This window comes from Ictidomys tridecemlineatus, chromosome 7 (assembly GCF_052094955.1).
Source record: "Ictidomys tridecemlineatus isolate mIctTri1 chromosome 7, mIctTri1.hap1, whole genome shotgun sequence".
Classification (NCBI taxonomy): domain Eukaryota; kingdom Metazoa; phylum Chordata; class Mammalia; order Rodentia; family Sciuridae; genus Ictidomys; species Ictidomys tridecemlineatus.
In genome coordinates this window covers 112,857,733-112,879,556 of record NC_135483.1, presented here as the reverse complement: position 1 = coordinate 112,879,556, position 21,824 = coordinate 112,857,733, and the positions used below count along the sequence as shown (strand labels likewise).

At 31.9% G+C, this 21,824-nt stretch overlaps 1 protein-coding gene across 5 annotated transcripts in view; it reads left to right on the top strand.

The window, feature by feature from the left end:
* The window catches only part of Lrp1b (LDL receptor related protein 1B), a 1,779,935-nt gene that overhangs the window by 1,393,430 nt on the left and 364,681 nt on the right, over nt 1-21,824 (top strand). For all 5 annotated transcript variants that reach the window (XM_078017329.1, XM_078017328.1, XM_078017330.1 and 2 more), the window contains exon 42: nt 20,721-20,910. In XM_078017329.1, the coding sequence (XP_077873455.1) occupies nt 20,721-20,910 (190 nt within the window). The remainder of the gene's footprint in view (nt 1-20,720; nt 20,911-21,824) is intronic.

Sequence of the window (21,824 nt, the reverse complement as noted above, 5' to 3'; positions counted from 1 at the left end):
TTTTATATATACACTGTGTTTTTTCCTATACAAAAATAGCTATAATGAAGATTAATTCATAAATTTGATACAGTAAGTGAAAAATAGTCATAATTATTAAAAAAGAAGTTTATAATAATAAACTGTCAGAAAATTGTGCACTTGAAAAAAGTCAAGACAAATAATATTCTTGGACTGTAGTTGTTCCTAGGTAACTAAACCCAAGAAAAATAAACCACAAAAAAGAGCAGAATACTGTAATTAAGGGAATTTTTAAAAAGTGTGAGTAGAATAATGCATTCTTTCTCTCAACATCACTTTGTTCTTGACATTTATCAAAGGGGAAAATTGTAACACTTCCTAAAAGAGATGTACAGTCCTTCTGAAAGCTTTCTCTAGGAAGTATGCAGCATGTAGAACAATTTTCAGCAGCAGGAGTTGGGCATCCATGACACTGACTGATGGACTAAACAAACCCCAACTTGATCTCACTGAACTTCATAGCCTTCATTCCATGTTCATTTCTCTTAACCAACTCGATAAATGTCATTTTTAATGTCATCCCATTCAGATAGGCTTAGGATGGACAAACAGCCTTGAACTGTTAATGTGACAGCCTACTGTAGTGGCTTTTTAAAGTAAGATTCATCATCTTCCCAGAGGACTAGATTACTATTTTGAATAAAGTGTTGACTCTTAAACTCTAAACTGAACCTTATTTACAGTGATGACTGTTTGATTTCAAAAGTCAAAAATAGGAGAAATGGAAAATGACCAAGAGGGAAAATAGAAGAAATATGTATTCTTCTGATTGCCCTAGACTATGATAGATTTTAAACTTATAGAGAAAAAAATTACATTATTTAAAAAGGCCTATGTTCAAGACATACAGTGATATTTAATTAATCTATCATATTTTTTTGTTTGACACTTTTTTGTCATAAGTAACTTTGCTTTGATTTACTTTGATTTACTTTTGATTTGTTATTTTCTTCTTTCATTTATTTCATATATTAAGTATTTTATTCATTTTCTCTGTGAAGTTTCTATGATCTTTAAAGTGATAGAAAGTGGAATGTTATTATGTTTTCCTTATAATGTATGGCAAGTCTGCATTACCATTATAATGGCAACATTTACTTACATAATACTTCTTTCAGGCAAACCATAAACTTTACATAGAAATGATAGCATTTATCTCCCTAGCATACCAAGTGAAGCTGAGGATTTTCTGGATATTAACTCATTTTATAAATAAGAAACAAGGTGATGTGGGGACCTCTTTCTCTTCAACCAGTGACTTTGATTATATAAAAAAAAATGAGTTTTAATCTCTGCCCAAGGCCTTTACAGACTTAAGGTTTATCTAGTTTTCAGTTTAACAGATTTCAGCTCTTCTATTCCATCATACCACTTTGGCATTTCTGTGATTAATTTAGTTTCTTTAAAAAAAAAAAAAAAACATTTACATGTGATGTGTGTCTATGTTATCAGACTCTAAGTATATACTACCAGATTCTAAATAACTATCAATAAATGATTGGCACTCACAATAAAAAAAATTGCACTGCAATTGTAAAATATTTACCTGAGAAGTAATTTGGAGGACTTGCAGGACACAAGGTCACATATTTGCATTTAGCCTTTAATACCAATTCCTTCCAGAATAGCTACTGTCTTTGAATAGACCTTTCAAAAACAGAAAATGATTATTTCTCCCTGCATATAATTAATAATACTACATTTTTATTTAAGATCTTTAACCCTTACCCTGTTGCCAGTTCTCACATAAAAATACATGACTGACGTTTCAGCCCTGCTTCAGGCAATATTTTCTGCTATCTTCGCAGCTCTCTATCTTGCCCAGCACCCTTTTTTTTTTTTTTTGAGGAATGTGAATGAAAAATTTATTTGCTCATTTCTTGCATCTGAAGTACTCTTCAATGACATCCTTCAGTACTCTTGACCTCAAGATCATCAATAAAAAGAAACTTTTACAAGTTTATTTGAAAATTTACTGCTTTGGGAAGCATCAGGGTTTGCCATACATGTTCCATATATGTAGCATTTTATATGTATGAAAAACAATCTGGTAAAAAAAAAAGTGTTTTTTGTTTGTTTGTTTTTTTTGTCTTGTGTCATCTCCTTCCTTTAGATGATGTGGTATTTGTAAACCTTTTCTTGTCATTACTTTTTTTGGAAATTCTTTTTTCTTTTTTCCTGTCTTTATTTATTTGTTTTGTTTTAGGACTTTTTTTTCTTTCTTTAATTTATTTTTCTCCTCTAATACATGCACCCATGCAATAAACTTTTTGAAAATGTCTGTCTTTTCACACCTTTTTTTTCTATTTGATATATTATTACTGAATTGTAAGTATTGAGGAAGTTAGTCAATGAATATTTAAAATTAGGTGTATACTTTTCTTTCAGGTTTTTTTTTGTTTTTTTTTTGTACCAGGAATTGAACCCAGAAGCTTTAATCACTGAGCCACATCCCCAGCCCTTTTTGTGTTTTTTTAGAAATGGATCTCCCTGACTTGCTTATAAACTTGCTAAATTGCTGAGACTGGCTTTGAATTTGCAATTCTCCTGCTTCAGCCTGTGAGCCTCTGGTATTAGAAGCATGTACCACCATGCCTGGATAGGTGTATAATTTGAAAGGAAAATTGAAATAAATGAGAAATATATTTCTTAAACCCCAGAGTTTTAAAAAAGTGTAAAAGGCAACAACTAGAATTTAGTTGACAGAATTTCCTAAGTCTATAAGCATGTTTTTCTTCTACTCTGAATACATATTTGTTTATTTCTCATGGATGAATAATAAAAGGAGAGTCCTCAGGAATTTTAAGGTCCTCTCACTTAAGTAAGATTATAGGGGAACAGATGGTTGTTAAAGGAAATAATAAACACAAATCTGAGGCACATAAATTTCTCAAAGGAGAAGTGACTCTGTAAATTTTTATGAGAAATAATTGCATATATTTTCTTTAAAACATGAAGGCTAATTAAAATAATTTTATTGAATGGAGAGCCTATTACAATTTTTTAAACCATTTGATAAGGCTGCATACTACAGATAAATTTAAACATAAAGACTTATCTGATATTATATTTTTCCATGTATCACTTGTGGTAAAGACAGACTTGGTATCAGTAAAGAAAAAAGATAAGAAAGCTCCAAACATCAAAATTTTCCCTTGCCTCTGCTGCTATGAAAAATAACATCTATGAGAAAGAAATATTGAACTGACTGCATCACGTTGACATACTGATTTTTATTTCCATAATAAATCTATTTTATAACAAGTTATTTGTTAAATTTCCCATTTCTAATATAACAAAACTCTTCCCTAAGTTTCTATCTTGCTATTATCTTTTACATGAAATGCAGTTAGAGACCTCTGTGATATTTTTCATGTAACATATAGAATTTAAGATGTTCATTCTGCCTCTGTTCTAGGTGCTTGAGAAAAGAGGCCAAATTCATATAGTTAGACCAAAACAAATGAGCAAAGTGATAATCAAGCCAAAGTTTGAAGACTTATCTTAAATAATGTAAGCTCTTAAAATAGTAATGAGCACAAGATAAATGTACCAATTATTATTAAATGTATGTTTTGTGAATTCTGGTTTCCCATGTTGTTTACCTATGAGATAGATCAGAATTGTCACTTTCATAACCCCAATTCACACCAGTAAGGTAGTTGGAAGGTAGTATTGCCATTTTTGTTCACTTTTACAGAGCAATTTAACAGGAAAATGGCATTCAAAATTTGTAATCATTTAACAATAAATGCAAACAAATATGACATAGTATGATATAAACTAATCCTATAAATAAGGGATAAAATTATTGACTTGATCTCATAAATTACTAAGTATAAATTTTTGGTTTCTAAAAGTTTAATGTACCTTGTTAAAATAATTTCTAAATAATAGTAAGTTCATATATGCATTTAGAAACTATGTTAAGCAACAATATATACCTCAGTAGTTTTTAGGTGCTGGTTATATATCTCAGTAGTGTTTATCTAGAACATGTGAGTCACAGTTATGATCCCCAGCACTACAAAAAAAAAAAAAAGGAAAAAAAAGGAAGGATAAAACAATAATAATAATATTTAAGGAAGGAGTATTGTCTGTTCTATTGTGGATAGAACAGATTATTTAAATTGACAATGTTGGAGCATAAAAGTTCTTCATGATAGTATTTAAAATCAGATATAAAAGTTATTATCTTAATATATTCTTAAGTAACTCTTTCCCAATTCATCATTTTATATTATCTTTCTTCAAAATAATTTGTTTTAAATAGACTAGTTTATCACAATAGCAAAGCATAATACTGACTTTTGGAATGTAGTGGGGAAAATAGCACCAAGGATATTGTACCATTAATATTTCTATCATTTTAATCAATACCTTATTTTTTTCAGTAAATTTCTGTAAAAAAGAAGCTTACAGTTTAGCTATTCATCCTCAGAACCCTGGTGAATTGCTCTACATTTAAATTTCAAACTATTTTTGAGCATTTCGTCTGATAACTATCACAATCAGTCTCTGGAAGTTGAAAAGAAGAAGACAGAACTTATTTTCTTTATAAATTCTGAGATGATAAAACCAGAAAGTCTGTATTGCACAAATAAATATATGATCTTTATGTAGTGTGCAATATAATTCAAGAATTACACATAAAGGTAGTTGTGACGCAGTTTAAAAATATAAAAATAGAAGTTTTGGCTAAGTGTTATTTTACAGAGCAAATGGGAGGGAAGAGAGAAGAGCCTGGAACTGGGAAGCTTCTTAGATTTTTCTCTGAGGGTATTTCTTCGAGATAAAGGAAACCTCAGTAGCAGGGGGACTAGAAAGCCATTGTGATATTTTATTTTAATCTAGCTTAGAGAACTGTTCCATGCAAACAATGTATCAGTGGCATATTTTTTTTTCTTTTTCCTTTTTCAATTCATTTAAACACAATAAGAAGAGAATATGTTCTAAATCTGTAATTAGCAACCCAGACATGTCGGCTTTCCATGCATCATATTGAAGCTCTTTCTCTAGGTCTTCTTTGAGGTAAAATTCCCAGAAAGTTTCCAGTCAAAATGCCTAAATAAGTCTGAGTGCTATGTGGGAGATTTCATAGAATGTTTCTATAAGATTTCATTGGACTTTATGCACAAATTCCTGTTTATATTCAATGTTTCCCTCCCTTTCTCTTTCTATCCTACTTAAAACTTTCTCTTAATTTTTGTCATATAGCATTGAAAAATCTTCCTTCCTTTCTTGTGCAATTCAGCTTTCATGCTCTGGGCTTATTCTTAACAAAGAAAAACAAAACAAAACAAAATCTTGGCATTTGTGCATATATTCTCCCCAATCTTTAGGAAATCTCTTCAACTCTTTCTTTAAGTAGCTTAGCTAATTATTAATTATAATAGAAAATTTCATTCCAGGGATGATTAATATTACCAGGACAAGGAAATTTACTTCATAATGCTAATAAATAATCTTAAATCTTCTTAAATTTTGTTCTGTAAATGAAATTAGAAGAATACAGATTTAAAGATAAAAGTTTGACCCTCAGGGATAAACAGAGCTAGACACCAAAGTAAGAAGGACTGATTTTGATCAGTAATATACTATCATAGCAAAGAGGGTCCAGCCTGAAATGCACTTAGCTTTGATTTGTACAGAGGTGACTAAGCAATTTAAGGAAAGCAAAAGGGAATAGGGGCTGGGTGGGAAATCAGTCAAGTCAAGGAAATAAAGAACCACAAAGTTTGTTCAGTATAAATTTGATTAACCCAGATGGCAATGATCAAACTTGGGATTCTAGTCTCTCCACAGAGATTGGGAGATAGAGGTCTTATCCTCCCTGAAGAATACCTTTCAAAAGAATGGCTTCCAGGTCCTTGAGAAAGATGCCTGTTAGTCATAAGATAAACATATACATCTCATAGAAACAGAGAAATATTCACAATAGTTTGCCCTTTTTAAGAAATAATATAAGAAATGATGATTAGGTATTGTCTAGAACAAACAGTAAATTGTTTTGCCATCCTTAATCTTCTCAAGAAGACACATTAAAGGAGACCACGGTCACTTAGGGGTACAACCTTTGGTGGTTAGAAACTATGTCAGTGTTTAAGTATTTTAATGCAGGCAGAGGAGGTTGAACAAACTCATTTATGCATAATGTCTGTAGTTTTTGTAGGCAAAGGTTGAGGCTGAGACAATAGGAAGTCTCAGAGGAATCTGATTAAAGTTAAAGCTTTTGTCAGGGGTTATCACAAAGGTGTTCATAGTTTAAATCATGAACCTTTTTATATTAACTAAAAACCTTGCAGAGCATTCATAATAGGAGAGAAGAGAAGAGGATGTTAATAATGAAAACGAAGAATATGTATGATCACAGTACTTAAGCAAGCAGAGAATTATAGGAATAAAAAAGAATGAAACCCTATGGGAATTGTAAATAAATCACTAAAATATGGTTGAAATCTAACGGGAAGAAAATAATGTCCAGAATAAGTTGTACTAGATGAATTTAATTCATGAGTCTACATCTTCCTTCAATAATCTTGTACTTCTAAAGAGAAATTAAAAATTTAATTGAGAAATGATACACATCAGAAGAAGCAGGGGAAGTCTACAATGGTTTGAGAATAGAGGCCAGTAGTAAAGAGGGAATGCCTTAAAATAGTTGACTGTGTCCATTTTGGTAGACCAGATGTCAAAATCTAATGATAATTAATTGCATTAGGAAGGACAGAACCAGTACTCAAATACTTAGGTGCAAATAACATTAAGTTCATTAATAATTAAAATGCTAACAAAGAAGAAATAAGAGATGGAAGAAAATGCAAGCCAGCTTTAAGGCAAGAAGAAACCTTGCAGATGTGTGACTCTTTTTGAGTAGAGAAATTCATAAAAAAGGAAATACTGGGGATAAACAAATACAAGGTCTGATAAATGACTTCTACATTATTAAGAATGATGTGACAGTGGAGTGAATCTAAAATAATGTTCCTGTGTTCATATATGAATATACCACAATGAATCTTACCATCCTGTACATCCAAAAGCAATTAATTAAAAAAAAAAACCTATGGGTAAATGGCAGAAAGATTAGGAAAGGGAAGGGAAAGAGGGGAAGAAGTAAGAGGAAGGAGAGGTACTTGGGTTTGAATTAGAACAAGATATATCCCATGCTTTTATAATTATGTCAAAATGGATTCTGCTGTCATATATAACTAAAAAAGAATTTTGAAAACATATCTTTTCAAGAAAGAATAATGGGAATTGAGAGAAAGAAGAAAATAGATCTTAAAAATTTTTGCAGAAATGAATGTAGAAATTAATGCTGAGAGAAATAGAAATCAAAATGGATTTCAAAAGCTCAAATGATTAGCATTTGAGAGTGGGTAGAAAATTGAACATATATTAATTAGAGTGCCCACAAGTTGGAAAAGCAATATAAACTTGTTCAAAAGAGCAAAACTTTCTTTTTAAAAAAAAAAAAATTTGTTCTAACTAGTTATACATGACACTAGAATACATTTTGACTCATCCTACATAAATGGAGTCTAATTTCTCATTGTTCTGGGTTTACATGATGTACAATTATACTGGTTGTGTAATCATATATGAACATAGGGTAATAATATCCAATTCATTCTACTACCATTCCTACTATCATATCCCTCCCCTCTCTTCACTCCCCTTGGCCTAATCCAAAGTACCTCTATTTATCCCCACCCCTCACTGCCCTTTTTAACTACCATCTGCAGATCAGAGAAAGCATTCAGCCTTTGCTTCTTTGGGACTGGCTTATTTTATTCAACATGATATTCTCCGAGTACATCCATTTACAAGCAAATACCATAATTTCATTCTTCTTAAAGACTGAGTATTATACCATTGTGTGTATGCACATTTTCTTTATCCATTCATCTGTTTAAGGGCACCTAGATTGCTTTCTAAGTTTAGCTATTATGAATTGAGCTGCTATAAATATTGCTGTGGCTCATCACTGTAGTATGCTGATTTTAAATCCTTTGTGCTTAAACTGAGGAGTGGGATAACTGGGTTGAATGGTGGCTCCTTTCCAAGTTTTATGAGTATCTGTATACTGCTTTCCAGAGTGGTTGTACCAATTTGCAGTCCCACCAGCAATGTATTTATTTGCCTTTTCCCCTACATCCTGTCTAGCATATATTGTTGCTTGCACCTCAGACAGAGCATTAATCTTTAGGATATATAAAGAACTCAAAAAATTTAATACCAAAAAAGTAATAATAATAATAATAACCCAGTCAGGAAATGGGTTAAAAAATTGAATAGACACTTCAAAGAGGAAGAAATACAATAAATGAACAAATATATGAAAAAATGTTTATCATCTCTAGCAATTATAGAAATGCAAATCAAAACTGCACTGAGATTTCATCTCACTACAGTCAGAATGGCAATCATCAAGAATATACGCAAAAATTTTTATACTTCTTAAAATCTGCACAATATAATTTGGCAATTGATTAATAACACATAAATGGGGAAAAGATGAAGTTCTAGTATAGTCTGGGGTCCTCCATTTTGTATATTTTCTTTTCATAGTGCTATACACCCACACAATAAGTAATTCTTTATAATTGCTTATGATTAGTATATTTTCAGTGAATTTAGCAATTTTATTGTTTAAACATTAGTAAGGTATTACATTTATGTACATTCCACTCCCTTTAAATATTTTTAGAGAGAGAGAGAGAGAGAGAGAGAGAGAGAGAGAGAATTTTAATATTTATTTTTTAGTTTTTCGGCTGACACAACATTTGTTTGTATGTAGTGCTGAGGATCGAACCCGGGCCGCACACATGCCAGGTGAGGGTGCTACAGCTTGACCCACATCCCCAGCCCCTCCTTTTAAATATTTTAATTCAATTTCATTTATTTAAACCACATTTCAATGAAGAATATTTTACAAAGAAAGCTTTTCATTTTTCTTATTACTTTTCTACTGGTAGGTCAAAATTTGTGTTTTTAGATCAAGGCATTTTAATATTGTGTGGATACATATAGTATTTTATGCAATGTTTATTATATGTATATAGCAAACATAAAATTCTGATTATATCACATGGTTTTCAAAAGAGGAGAGAGTAAGCAATCTTCCCATTGTTCAAATAATATTCTTAGCACTTTTTCAGATTGAGCTAAAGGTTAAAGCACAGTACTTGTTTCCTAGAGATTAAATGTTTCTATCTATTTCTTATGTCTTTTTATTTTCCATTACTGATCTCGGTTTCCCTTTGCAAACGTGACCATAGAGAAGCAAGTGTTTTCCTATCTTCATTATCTGAAATAGATGTTTTCTGTTTTTTTGCTTCATTAACTTCCATCTCTTTTAGAAAGTCACTGCTGTTTCTGTCTTTAAATCCTTCTCTATGTCTTTTCATCCTTCTCTCTTTCATATTATTTTATGAAAACTTGATATTTTCTATCATTTTACTTTTCCTACAGGCTTACCACTCCTCCATATAAAATAATCTCCAACATTTACAATATCATCATACAGATACACTGAAACTCAAAAGCATATTAAGTAGTTCAATTGTCTGAGCTTATTCTGAAAAATGAGGAGAAAATAAACTGAAACCCAGTTTCCCATAATAAAAACAGAATTATAATTACAAATATAGATTGTAGCTTCTTAAAGTTCAGAAACCCACGCACAATTGCTATTATCTCTAATATTCTACTTGTAGAAAATGGGGACTATACTTTATCAAACAGAGCATTAGCATTGTTAAGCATAATTGGCTGTAGGCTTATGTAGAGAATGCAATAGTAACAATGCTGACATACTGAGCTCTTATTTTGTGCAAGGCACTGCTCTAAATACATCACATAGGTTAACTCATAATCATTCCACATGTCTTATGAATTTGGTACTATTTCCATGTCCATACTACAGACAAAGAAACAAAAATACAAGAAGTCTCAATGATGTCCATTGTCACAAAGTTAAAAAAAGAGAAGTGCCATATTCATAAACAGCTATTATATGATTCTGGAGTTTGTGTTTATTACCCTGAATCCCTTTCCAATATGCAAGGTCTTGGGCATATAAAAAATTAAATACATAAATACACAGATACCACCTTCCAGGCATGAGAAATCCATATCAGTTTATCACACAAATAATTTCTGTTGTTTGTTCTAGGCCTGGGATTTTGTTCAGTGAGAGAAAACAACTGAAAACTTGTTCCATGTATACTCAATGTAGTAGGATGAGACTAACAAAATCAACAGACACACACACACACACACACACACACACACACACAAATGTTATATTATGAGGAAGATAAAGAAGGGATAGAGAAAAATAATTTGGTGAGAAACATGAGCAATAATTTTGTATTCAAGAAATATCAGACCTGGGGAAAAAATGGGAGAGAAAACTCCATATGTCACCTGTCAATGTAAGTCTCTAAAAGTCCAAAAAGAAGATGTAAGTCCCTAAAAGACCTGTGTGGCCAGAGCCTCATGAAAGAAGCAAGGAGAGTGCCCTGAGATGAGAGTGGAGAGACAGGGAGGAGCTAACAAAAATTTCATTCTAAATGTGATGGACTAGCATTAAGGGATTTTAAGCAGGGCAGAGATGGGACACATGCTTTATGATCAACTGGAGTTGCTCAAGGAGAATTAACTGATTCTACACGAATGAGGCTTGGGAGGATAGCCTGGAATAGAAGTTCAGGCAAATGCCGATGACAGTGATAATAGAAGAATTGGAGAACAAAATGGAAATGCTTAAAATGTGCCTTGGGGATAAAATTAAAAGCATTTAATTATGGATTATGTGCAAAAAGTAAGAACATGAAAATATTCATTGTGATTGCTGGGTTTCGAGTTTGAATGAGTGAATGTTATATACTTAGATAATTAAGTTTGGGGTGAAAATCTTTTTGAATATTTCTATTGAGATATCATTCAGATGACAAAAGATATAATAATTGGAGGGTAGATATAAACATATAATTATGATTACACATATGGTCTAGAAATAAAAGCATGTAGATAATATTTAATGAAATGGTTAGAAGAGCTAATATACAAGAGAGGATGGAAAAGGATTACCATAAATCAAACCTTCAATTATACCTACATTGAGAGATTTGGTGAAGGGGTTACTAGCAAATATACTGTGAAGGAAACAATGATGATATATAAGAAAACCAGAAGAAGGAATGACAAAAAACAAACATAAGACAACCCTTACTGAGTATGATGACACAGGCCTGTAACCCTGGAGACTCAGTGGGCCAAGACAAGTTCAAGGCCTGTCTGGGCAACTTAGCTAGCAAGTCTCGGTTTCAAAATAAAAACAAACAACCAAAAATGTTAGGGATGCAGCTCATTTGTAGAGCATCCCTGGGCTCAATCCCCACTACCACAGTGTTGGGGGATAACTTTTGAAAGAATTTTAGGAAGAATGAGAACCGTCAATGGCTATGAAGTAAAATAGAGAAAATGTTCACTGAATGTAGCAATGACAAAATTGCCAAATTGTTATTGCTAAGTGCTGATTATTATTACTATATTTCTAGGGAAGAATAACTTCAGTGTAGTTACCAAGTGTACTGAAGTTGAACATGAAATAAAAGAATACATAACAACTCATTTGAGAACAACAATGAAAGAAGCAAAATTGGAAGAGTAGTTGAAAGGGGTTCTAAATTCAAAAGAGCTATAATTCTGTGTACTATGAAGATGCTGCAGAAAAGTGAGGGACCTTTATGATGTAGGGGGAAGAGCAGAGGAAACAAAAGGAGTAAGGTCCTTGAGAAGAATAGAGAGAACAACATAATTCAGAGCACAGGTAATGGGTTTGTCTGTTAGGGGGATACACACTTCCCTTAAAATGAGGGGATTGCAGGATGCAATAGAGATACATTTATAAGGGGTATATTTTAGATGATGATTTTAATACAAATGGAAAGTGTTCTAGAAACCTTGAAAATAACTTAGTTGATTTCATAATTTTATTTTTAAATGTAACTTTGTGATCCTGTCAAAAATATCTATGTAGTATATTAGTGATAGGAAATAACATAAGTAAAACTTATTAGAGAGTTATTAGAAAACTGACCCCTTAGTTTTATCTGCTTGGTAAGGTGAATGAATTTATACTCTCTTAAAATGCTATTTTTTTCTAACATTCTGCAATTATAATGCTTGAACATTTGAATTCTTTCCATTTCTGAAAGATTAATTTCTTAACTGTTAATCTCATTAGTTTCTTCCCGGATTCCTGATAACAAAAACTCTAAAATCTAAAAGCAAATGACTATACAAAATCCTATTATTCTCTGAAGCATTTCACATTCATATTAATACTGAAAAGATATCCCCTCAGAAAGCCATATTTCTTTATATCTTTACTTAGTTTTTCTTTAAATCCAGCAAATGACTACTTCAGCTTGTCACAGGAGGATGAGCTCCTATACATGAAGTGCTTTTGAAAGGAAAAGGGATTTGGAATCCAAAGATTAAGATGGTTTACTCTTTTCTTGATGTTCTAAAATCATAAAAAAAAAAAATTACAAGTGTTCCTGAATGTATTTTTATAAGTGTTATACTGATTAGGAAAGAATTATTATTCAATTTGTCTTATTTCTGTGCAGCTTACAGACATACATATTGGATTAAGTTATTTACATATAATAATGTATAAAGGAATAAATTCTATGTCAGCACATAGAAGATTAGCTTGTTCTGAGGCTCTTAGGTTAAAGACCAGTCATATGACACAATAGCTTCAAAAGGCAGAGAACTGGAAGAGCAGCAAGAGGATGTCTGGGATAACATTTGCAGGCTCTACGCTGCTTGACAGTAACCTGATAACAGGAGGGGTGAAGAAGCCGAAGCAGATGATTTTGCTGCATCAGGACAGCATAGAAGAGAGGACACTGATGAAAGTCAGAGAGAAATCAAGGAATAAAGAGTGACTATTTGTTTTAAAAAAATCATCCAGAAAGCAGAATCAGACCACAGACAATGGTTTTTAAACTTGGGGAAAAACTGAAGAAGCAAATATAACCCCCAAATCAGAAGGACAGCACTGAAGGAAGGACTAAAGAAGTAATTGTAAATTAACATCTGGATAAATGCTATGCATCCGGTGTAAATGCAACATCCTAACTGTTATTGATAGCTTTCAATTTGGAGGACACTTGTCCATTCTGGGACGAAAACCATAACAGATCAGAATCATAATGATAATAGAAGCTACATCTGTAATCTACCCAGTTAACTGTATGTACCTCACTTATTATTTAAAGATCCACAATTGGCAAATATTCAATAGGTACTTTTTCATGAAATGTCTAATTCATTACCAGAGAATAGCTCATATGCTGGTTTTAATATTGTATATCTGTTCAGAACCCACATATTACTGCACTACTGCTGGATTCCCAAAAGTCTACATATCTATGCCTCCATCAAGATTGTTTTGAAGCTTTTCCTCATCTTTTCCTCTTCTGCATAATAAATGCTCACATGTTATGCCCCACTGAAATAATAGAATACAATAATACATAATAAACCATCAATCATTAATTACTTAACAAGTTATCCTCTAAAGAGTATTATTTACAGAAACCATAAAGCAAAGAACCCCTGGAAACAATCTTAAATCGAGAAAACCCATACTTAATAATGGAAAGTGAGAAACTTGAAGTGACACTTGGGTCTTAATTTGGAAAAGAAGGCCTTCTCAGATCGTACTGTGGGATTATCATATATTCTAGCTGCTTATCAGTGAATCTCTATAGAGATTATTTGTATTATGCAAATTGATTTAGGAAAATTATGGATCTTATCCTGGTACCTAGAGATGGGTAGAGTCATCTCTTTCTCAAGAATGTTCTGGTTCATGACTTTTCCCTGAAGATTTGCCTCACTTTCTCATGAAGAAAGCAAGGGTAGACTCCAAGTTTCTTTCTTATTATAAATCTCAAACTGTGGCTCAGGATGTCCAGCCTTTCTAAGGCATACTTGATGATTTTAGGCACCTTGATGTATATGTTTTTCGGGACATTAGCTTAATTTCAGTAAAGTAAGTGTTTATCTCCATTTGTTCCAGGTAGACTGACGACCATAATCATGTATATATTCAGTCTTTTCTTCACTTGTATTTCTTTGTTTTTAGTAATTGTGACAGGAGATAGAGACATGTCTAAATTTGTTTAATTTTCAGCTGAGTCTGAAGTCTTAGCTAATTTTTAGAACTTAAATGTTTTTAAACATGAAAAGAAACAAAACACTACATAAGAAAAAAAAGAAAAGTAAAAAATCATTGTAACTTAAAAGCTTCAAGCTGTTTCAAGCTGCTTCAGTACTTTTTTAGGGCAATGTATTTCTTCTTTTCTGGGAAAACCAAATAAATAGAACTGTTCTGTTACACAATAGAAAACAAAGACTCTCCCTGACATGGAAATATTTGAGATGCTCTGGTTTAAGGGAATTAAAACTGCTCGGGGATGATAATAAAAGTTGTCTTTGTTTAGTCACATCCCTGCAAACAAGTTTGCTCTTGGATTAAAAAAAAAAATAGTAAATAGGGCAATAGGAACAAAAGGGAAGGAAGGACAGAATTGTTCCCCACTCAAACCCTTTGTGTGAGTTGGATCTCCTCTTCTGAGAGGGGTGGGATCCTAAAGTTAGTGGATCCACATTTATGTGCTAGAATGCAGTGCTTTGACCTCAAAAATAGTCAGATTCACATGTTCAAGAATGGCACAGTTTTATAGAAACTTTTTTTGAGGGGTATTTTCTTTCCATTATATAGCTAATTGGTTATTTTTGTAAATGCTAGAACTGGATTTTGAGTTATTTCTTTATGGTTTCCTGCCATCTTAGTGAACTCATTAGTTCCCCCACTCCAGGTAGCGGTTGCACCCAGGGATGTGCTACTGTTGAGCTACATCCCCCATCCCTTTTATATTTTCATTTTGATATAGGGTCTTGACACTTTTCCCAAGCTGACATTGAATTTGCAATACTCCTACCTTAGCCTCCAGAGTCGCTGGAATTACAGGCATGTATCTTTGCACCCAGAACTAAATTCAGTTATTCAATGGATACTCTGTGTTTTTCAGTTGACCTCTCACAAAAAAAGGCCAATTTCTATTTATAGTAGAATTTCTCCTTGCTAAAAAATTTAGACTTTAATGCAGATATTTTATTTAGTTAGTTTTTATTAAATTACATTGGTTTTAAAAAAATGTGTTGAGCTTTTTAATAGTTAAATGATTTAGAAAAAAAGTTGCAGGCAAAGTGCAGAGGTACAAAGATATTGCTGTGGTTTAGGAGTGACCAGGATTGACTTTTCAAATATTTGACAGTCAGTATTGGGCCATCCCAAATCAAAATGGACTGCATTATAATATCAGTCTTATTATTTTTTGACATGCTGATGACCTTAAATAATCTAAGGAAATAAGTGAAGACTTCTATCTGAAACATATTTTAGATAATCAATTTATTATATTTCTTAACTTGTTTGTTGATGTGGGTAAAAAAAATGACTCAGCCTTCAAACCAAAGTGGTAGTAGTCTAAATCATAGTAAATACTCCTCATCAAAATCCATCAGAGTCCATTGAGTTGAAAAGTAGGATAAAGGAAAATAACCCAATTAGTCATTTGTAAAGCACCTGAATAAGTTTGACTCAAAAGAAAGTGCTAAGTATGTAGATTTTCAATGGTATCCTTACTGGCTAACAATCAGATCCACAAATCTTAAAATAATTTTGTATAATATTATCTTACACTCATACACATATGTAAGTATATAGAATGAGAAGTTAGGGAAGTCTCTTTGGGACATTATAAAATTCATGTGGATGAATTCATAATAAAAATATCGTGTTTATTAAATTTAAAAAGTAAATTTGTCCAATTCATTGATGCTTATTCCTGCCTCATTTTATTTATTTTTGCCATGATTGCTCCAGAACTACTCATATTGAGGTATAATTCACATACATAGAGTTCATAATATGCTTAATATGTTTACAAATTTGTACAACTATCACCATCTTTACTTTGAGAATATTTTCATTTCCCTTTCTTAAAATACCAAGGAGCAGTCCCTTTATAGAGTAATCTATATTTGTATTTAGTATGAAATCAGGAAATGTGAGTATTTTAATTTTGTTCTTTTGCAAGATTGTTTTGACGGTTCAATGTCCCTTGTATTTCCATATATATATTAAGATCAGTTTATCAGTATCTGGGGAAAAAACAGCTGTGATTTTCATAGGGATTACTTTATCTGTGGATCTTTTTCGATTGGATTACTTTCTTAATAACATGAAGACTTCCAATCCATAAATATGGGATATCTTTCAATTCATGTAACTCTTCTTTAATTTCTTAAAGTGGTATTCTGTAGTGTTTTGAGGTATAAATTTGAAATTTTGCCATTCTTTTACAAAATTTATCCCTAAGTACCCTATTTTTATATTGTGGATTACTTATCATTTTGTATGCATAAGAACTTATTATTTACAATTGGAGATAGTTTTACTTCTTCATTTGCAATTTGAATGCTCTCTCTCTTCCTATCTATCTATCTTTCTCTCTATCTAGTTACACTGGGTAGAATCTTCAATATAACATTGAATAGAAAGGCAAATGTGGACAGTCTTGCCTTGTTCTTGGTTTGGGGCAAAAAGTATTCCTTTTTCAAAACTAAATATGATAGGGTTTTAGTTCTCATTTTTCAAGTTTAGGAAGATTATTTCTATTACAGGTCTGTTGAGTATTTTATCATTAAACAATACTGGATTTTTCCAATAAACCTGTAGCTTAACCATGTCAAGTTATTGATTTATTGCAATGAAGGAGATTCTACAAAGGAAAAAAAGATGAATCAGAAAGATAGAAAAAGAAAGGAAGAAAGAAACAGGAAAGAAAGAAAAATAAGAGTTATTAGAGGTTTTTAGGGATGGGTAGAGTTTAGACAAAATTTAAGTAAATCAGTTTTTTGTTAGGCTTAAAGCAACCACATACAAAAAGCTCAACAGCAGTTCTAGATTGTTAAATAGATCCAGGATCCTATTTCTTTGGGAAAAAATTAAGTTAAGAAATATGTGGAATATGGCAGTCATAAAATTTGTACTTGAATTAGAAAGTAAGGTTACTATTCTGTGTTTTAGTGACATATACTTCAAAAAAATTGGGATGCTTTATACTAGGTATAATAATTTCCCACAGCTATCTCTAATACTCCATTATTTCATAAAAACAAGACAGTAGGGCACATTTAAGGAGTAGGTCATTATGACCCCTTACAGTTGTAGCATATTCTTAAATAAATATTATTTCTTGTTAACTTTACAACTGGATTTGTCTGTGATGATTAGCTTAGCCAGATGAATAGCAGTGTTTTGTACATGGAGCTCCCCACCAGTGATATCCTTGTTGCTTTTCCCATTCCATAAACTTTGCTCTTGCTTTAGAACCTGGTGTAGACAAGGGAACTATGGTCCCCTCTTCAGTGGTAATGAAATGTACTTGTGCTCTCTGAGAAATGAAACTCTTTGGGTCACTATTAAACTAGTGGCTGGTTGATGTCTGCAAAGCTATTTGGATCAAATTCCCCTCTATTGCTGTGGAATACAGGAAGTAGTGGTATAGGATGGTTCTGCATAATTTGCCTAACTAGTATTTTTTTTTAAAAAAAAACTGGCCTCCTTTCTTACTTTTATAAGACTGTATCAGAACCTCACTCATGCTGAGCCAAACCTTCCTTGCTTAAGGATGTAGAATGTGTAGGGACTTTTTTTTTTTTTTTTTTTTTTTTTTTGCTAAGTACTTGGGGTGTGGACATGGTATTTTCACATTTCACATTTCCAATATATTTGAGGTGAAAAGTATGGAGCTACTGAAATAGCACTGTTATTTTCTTAATTATGCTTATTTTACATCCTTGAGTTCCAAGGATGTTTAACTCTGTATTGATTTACTCTGCTCAGATCTGGCCGACTGGATAGTTATTTTATTTTAACTATATAATTGTCTTCCAGGATCAATACCTCAAAATTATTTTTCTTGCTGTTCAAATGATTCAGGAACCTCATTTTTAAACACATGTGTGTGCATGCACACACACACATGCAGACACACACCCACACCCACACACACACCTACCACAGTTGTTAAATCATCATAAAATGTAGAAAAATGTTTCATGTTATAACAACTAAAATATTTTTCATGATTTGAGAATGTATATATCTTTAATTTTCTTTTCTGTTAGTAACATAATTTTCATAACAAACTATATTTTTTTTTGGTCGGGGGAATGAACCCAGGAACACTAAGCTACATACCCATTCTATTTTTTTTTTTTTTCATTTTGGGACATCTCACTAAATTGCTGATGCTGGTCTCAAACTTGTGATCCTCCTGCCTCAGTCTCCCAAGTCACTAGGATTACAAGTGTGAGCACCACATACAGTATTAAATATCTTTTTGAGAAAAAAATCCATTTCTAAATTACTATAAAATATAACACCAGATTATGTTTAAATATTCTGTTAGTATGTCATCTGTGACAAAAATAACATCAAAGAGACGGTATCTGGACAATGAGACAGATGTAATTTAGTAGCCCTGGATTTATGTCAGCCATAAGAAAGCAGCATCGTTTGTGATACTGAATGGCTTCTTCCTGGCTGGCAGGATAGTGTCCAGGAAGATCTGTTAAGTCACTAGAAGGGAATGGTACAGAATAAGGATGGATTGATTCTTATTTTCTTGGATTTTTCCAGACATGTGTTATTTCTCATTCTCTTTGTGAATCATGAAGACATATAGTACCAAAAACAATGCCAATAGAGTTATTATATTTTATAATGAAATGAAATTGCAAAAATGCAGTTTTATTTAATCGCTGAAAGACTTTTAACCATTATCAGAATCCCACCTATTTACCCCCAAAAGGGCATCATACGAAACACATAAAATCAACTTAACCAATTTATCAATTTTATCATGATTTTATAATTTCTCTTCCATCATCTTTGACCTAAGTTTCCATATTAATCACGTCCATCAATACCTTAAAAACTACTCTGTTCACTGTTTGAGAGAAGGGTACTCATGGCAAGTTGTTTGTTATATAATCCCCCCACAGTAGGCAAGTTAAGTTTATTGGATCACTTGTTTAGTTCAAACTCTGTATAGATTGAAATTTAGGAATAAGTCTCTAAAACCCATCCCCAAAGACTGGTTATCATGAACATAAGCATTTGGAAGTAGAAGAACCTGGTGTCCAAAAATTGCTTTAACACTATAAAACCTGCCTTAACACTACAACCTTTAGTTTCCTCCTTGGGAAAAGAGGAATAATGAAACAAACTCCACAGATGAGATTTATACATAAAATAGCATAATGTATGCAGAATAGTTTGTGAAATTCTTAGCAGATAGACAGCACCCACTAACTTGTGGCTATTAATTTTATTGATATTGGATATTCTGTGGTGCATGTATAAAGAAAAACAAGTGACAAAATGTAATCATATGAAGAAAAATCTGGTTTAAAAGTTTTAATTATTGTTTGGCACTCTAGAAAAATTCTATTGACCTTCCCAAATTAAATATTTATATACCATAAGTCTGAAAACAATCATTTTTATGTACTTTTTTAAAAAAGAAGAGCTAAAGAGTTCCTCTCAGAATTTCCTTTAAGGAAAAATCATAGAAATCTCTGTAATTATGTTAATTTTTAACATGTATGCTTAAGGCACACACACTGTTATTAATTAAATATTAAGAATAATAACTGAAGAAAATAGGTGACATGAAGGAAAATTATAATCCTTTGATTATACTTAAAGATGTGCTCAAAACACATCAACGAAAATTATAATAGCTACTGTACATTATCCTAGTGATTATAAATAGAGTTTTATGAAATAATTACTCTTGTTTTTCACCCTGCCACTTTTTGTATATGAGGATCTATGTACTGCCATTTATCTTTTTCTGAAAATATATAAAGCATGCTTTTGTGGCAATTAATTTCATATTGTATTCTTTTTATATCACATTTGTAGAAGAGAATCAAAAAATTTCCACATTAACTTAATAAAACATTGCCTACCATCTTTGATAGTTTTAAATATGAAATTGAATTCGCTTTTTTGATACTGTTATTATAATTTCAATGTGTCTGTTTTTCTTGATATCTCCAAATCTATAGTTATTAATAGAAAATCCATAATGATTGTACCTAAATTGTATTGCTGACATATGATTTTTCAAAAGCATTTGTAAGTGTTGCATACTGGATATTTTCTGAAAATTAAGATTAACATGTTAAAAAGGGAGAAAATCACTGATTTCCTACATTTAAAAAAAAAACAGACATCAATTTGATTGTGGTTTCTTTAATAGGAAGACTAAATTTTTAATGACATGGATTTGCAGAACTGCTCCCATGACAAATTTGTCTGTTCAGAGCTATATTTTGGTCTGTATAATCAACTCCCAATTGTACGCATCACAATTGTTATTATTTTTTATTTTGGAGGGTTGTAAAGGAATGATTGATTAAATAACAGATACATATAAAACATATTGATTCCTTTTTTCTCGCTGAAATATATGTGTTTTTTTATTTATAAATAAAAATATAAATTTATTCTTTGCCCCCATCAGATGTAGGTTCTGTGGAAGGACTTGCCTATCACAGAGCCTGGGATACACTGTACTGGACCAGCTCCACTACCTCATCCATCACTAGGCACACAGTGGACCAAACCAGGCCTGGAGCTTTTGACAGAGAAGCAGTCATCACCATGTCAGAGGATGACCACCCACATGTGCTGGCCTTGGACGAATGTCAAAAGTAAGAAAGAGGTCCTTTTATTTTTGCACTGTAATTATAAGTCAGAAGAATGTCAAATCTATGTTAACTTTAAAAAAAGATTAACTTCAAGATTTTAAATGTTTCCTTTAAAGCTTTCTTCATAATTCATAAAATTTATTTCTTTAATGACAGTCTTATAAGTATGAATAATTAAAATATCAGGTGGTCTCTCCAAGAAAGATCCAGTAAAAGCAAATTTAAATGATGAAAAGAAAACAGAAAGAGACAATACTATGCTGGAAAATGTAGCATAAAGCAGATCTTTATTCAGAGCTGATTGAAATTATAAATTTAAAACAAAGCTATTAATATATATCAACACACAAAAGAGGGTTTTTTTCACTTTAATGAAGTAAAAGAGGTTTTTTTTTTCACTTCAATGAAGTAAATTTAAGAATAGGACATCTTCAATTGAAACACAAAGAAAAACAGTAAAAAGGAAAACAAACTTTGTGAACAGATATGTTTTCAACATTAGGTAAACAGTAAAGTAGTTTATATCTGTTGGCTGATATATTGAGCAGACATTTAAAATAAGATTTTTGAGAAATTTACAACATTAAATGTACCTTACTGAGTGAATAGGATAAAGCAAAGTAGAACAAAAAGAGAATTTGAGGGCAGATGTCATAAAGGAAACAGTCATATAGAAAACTGAAGCACAAAGCACAGTTTAGGCAGAACAATAATACACATTAATGGTATTTTATTCTCAACAATGTAGCAAGTTTTTTTTTAAGTTGTAGATGAACACAATACCTTTATTTTATTTATTTTTAAGTGATGCCGAGGATTGAACCCATTGTCTCCTACATGCTATAGGCAAGTGCTCTATGACTGAGCTACAGCCCCAGCCCCTCAAGATTGTATCTTAAATAGAAAATCCTTTTTTT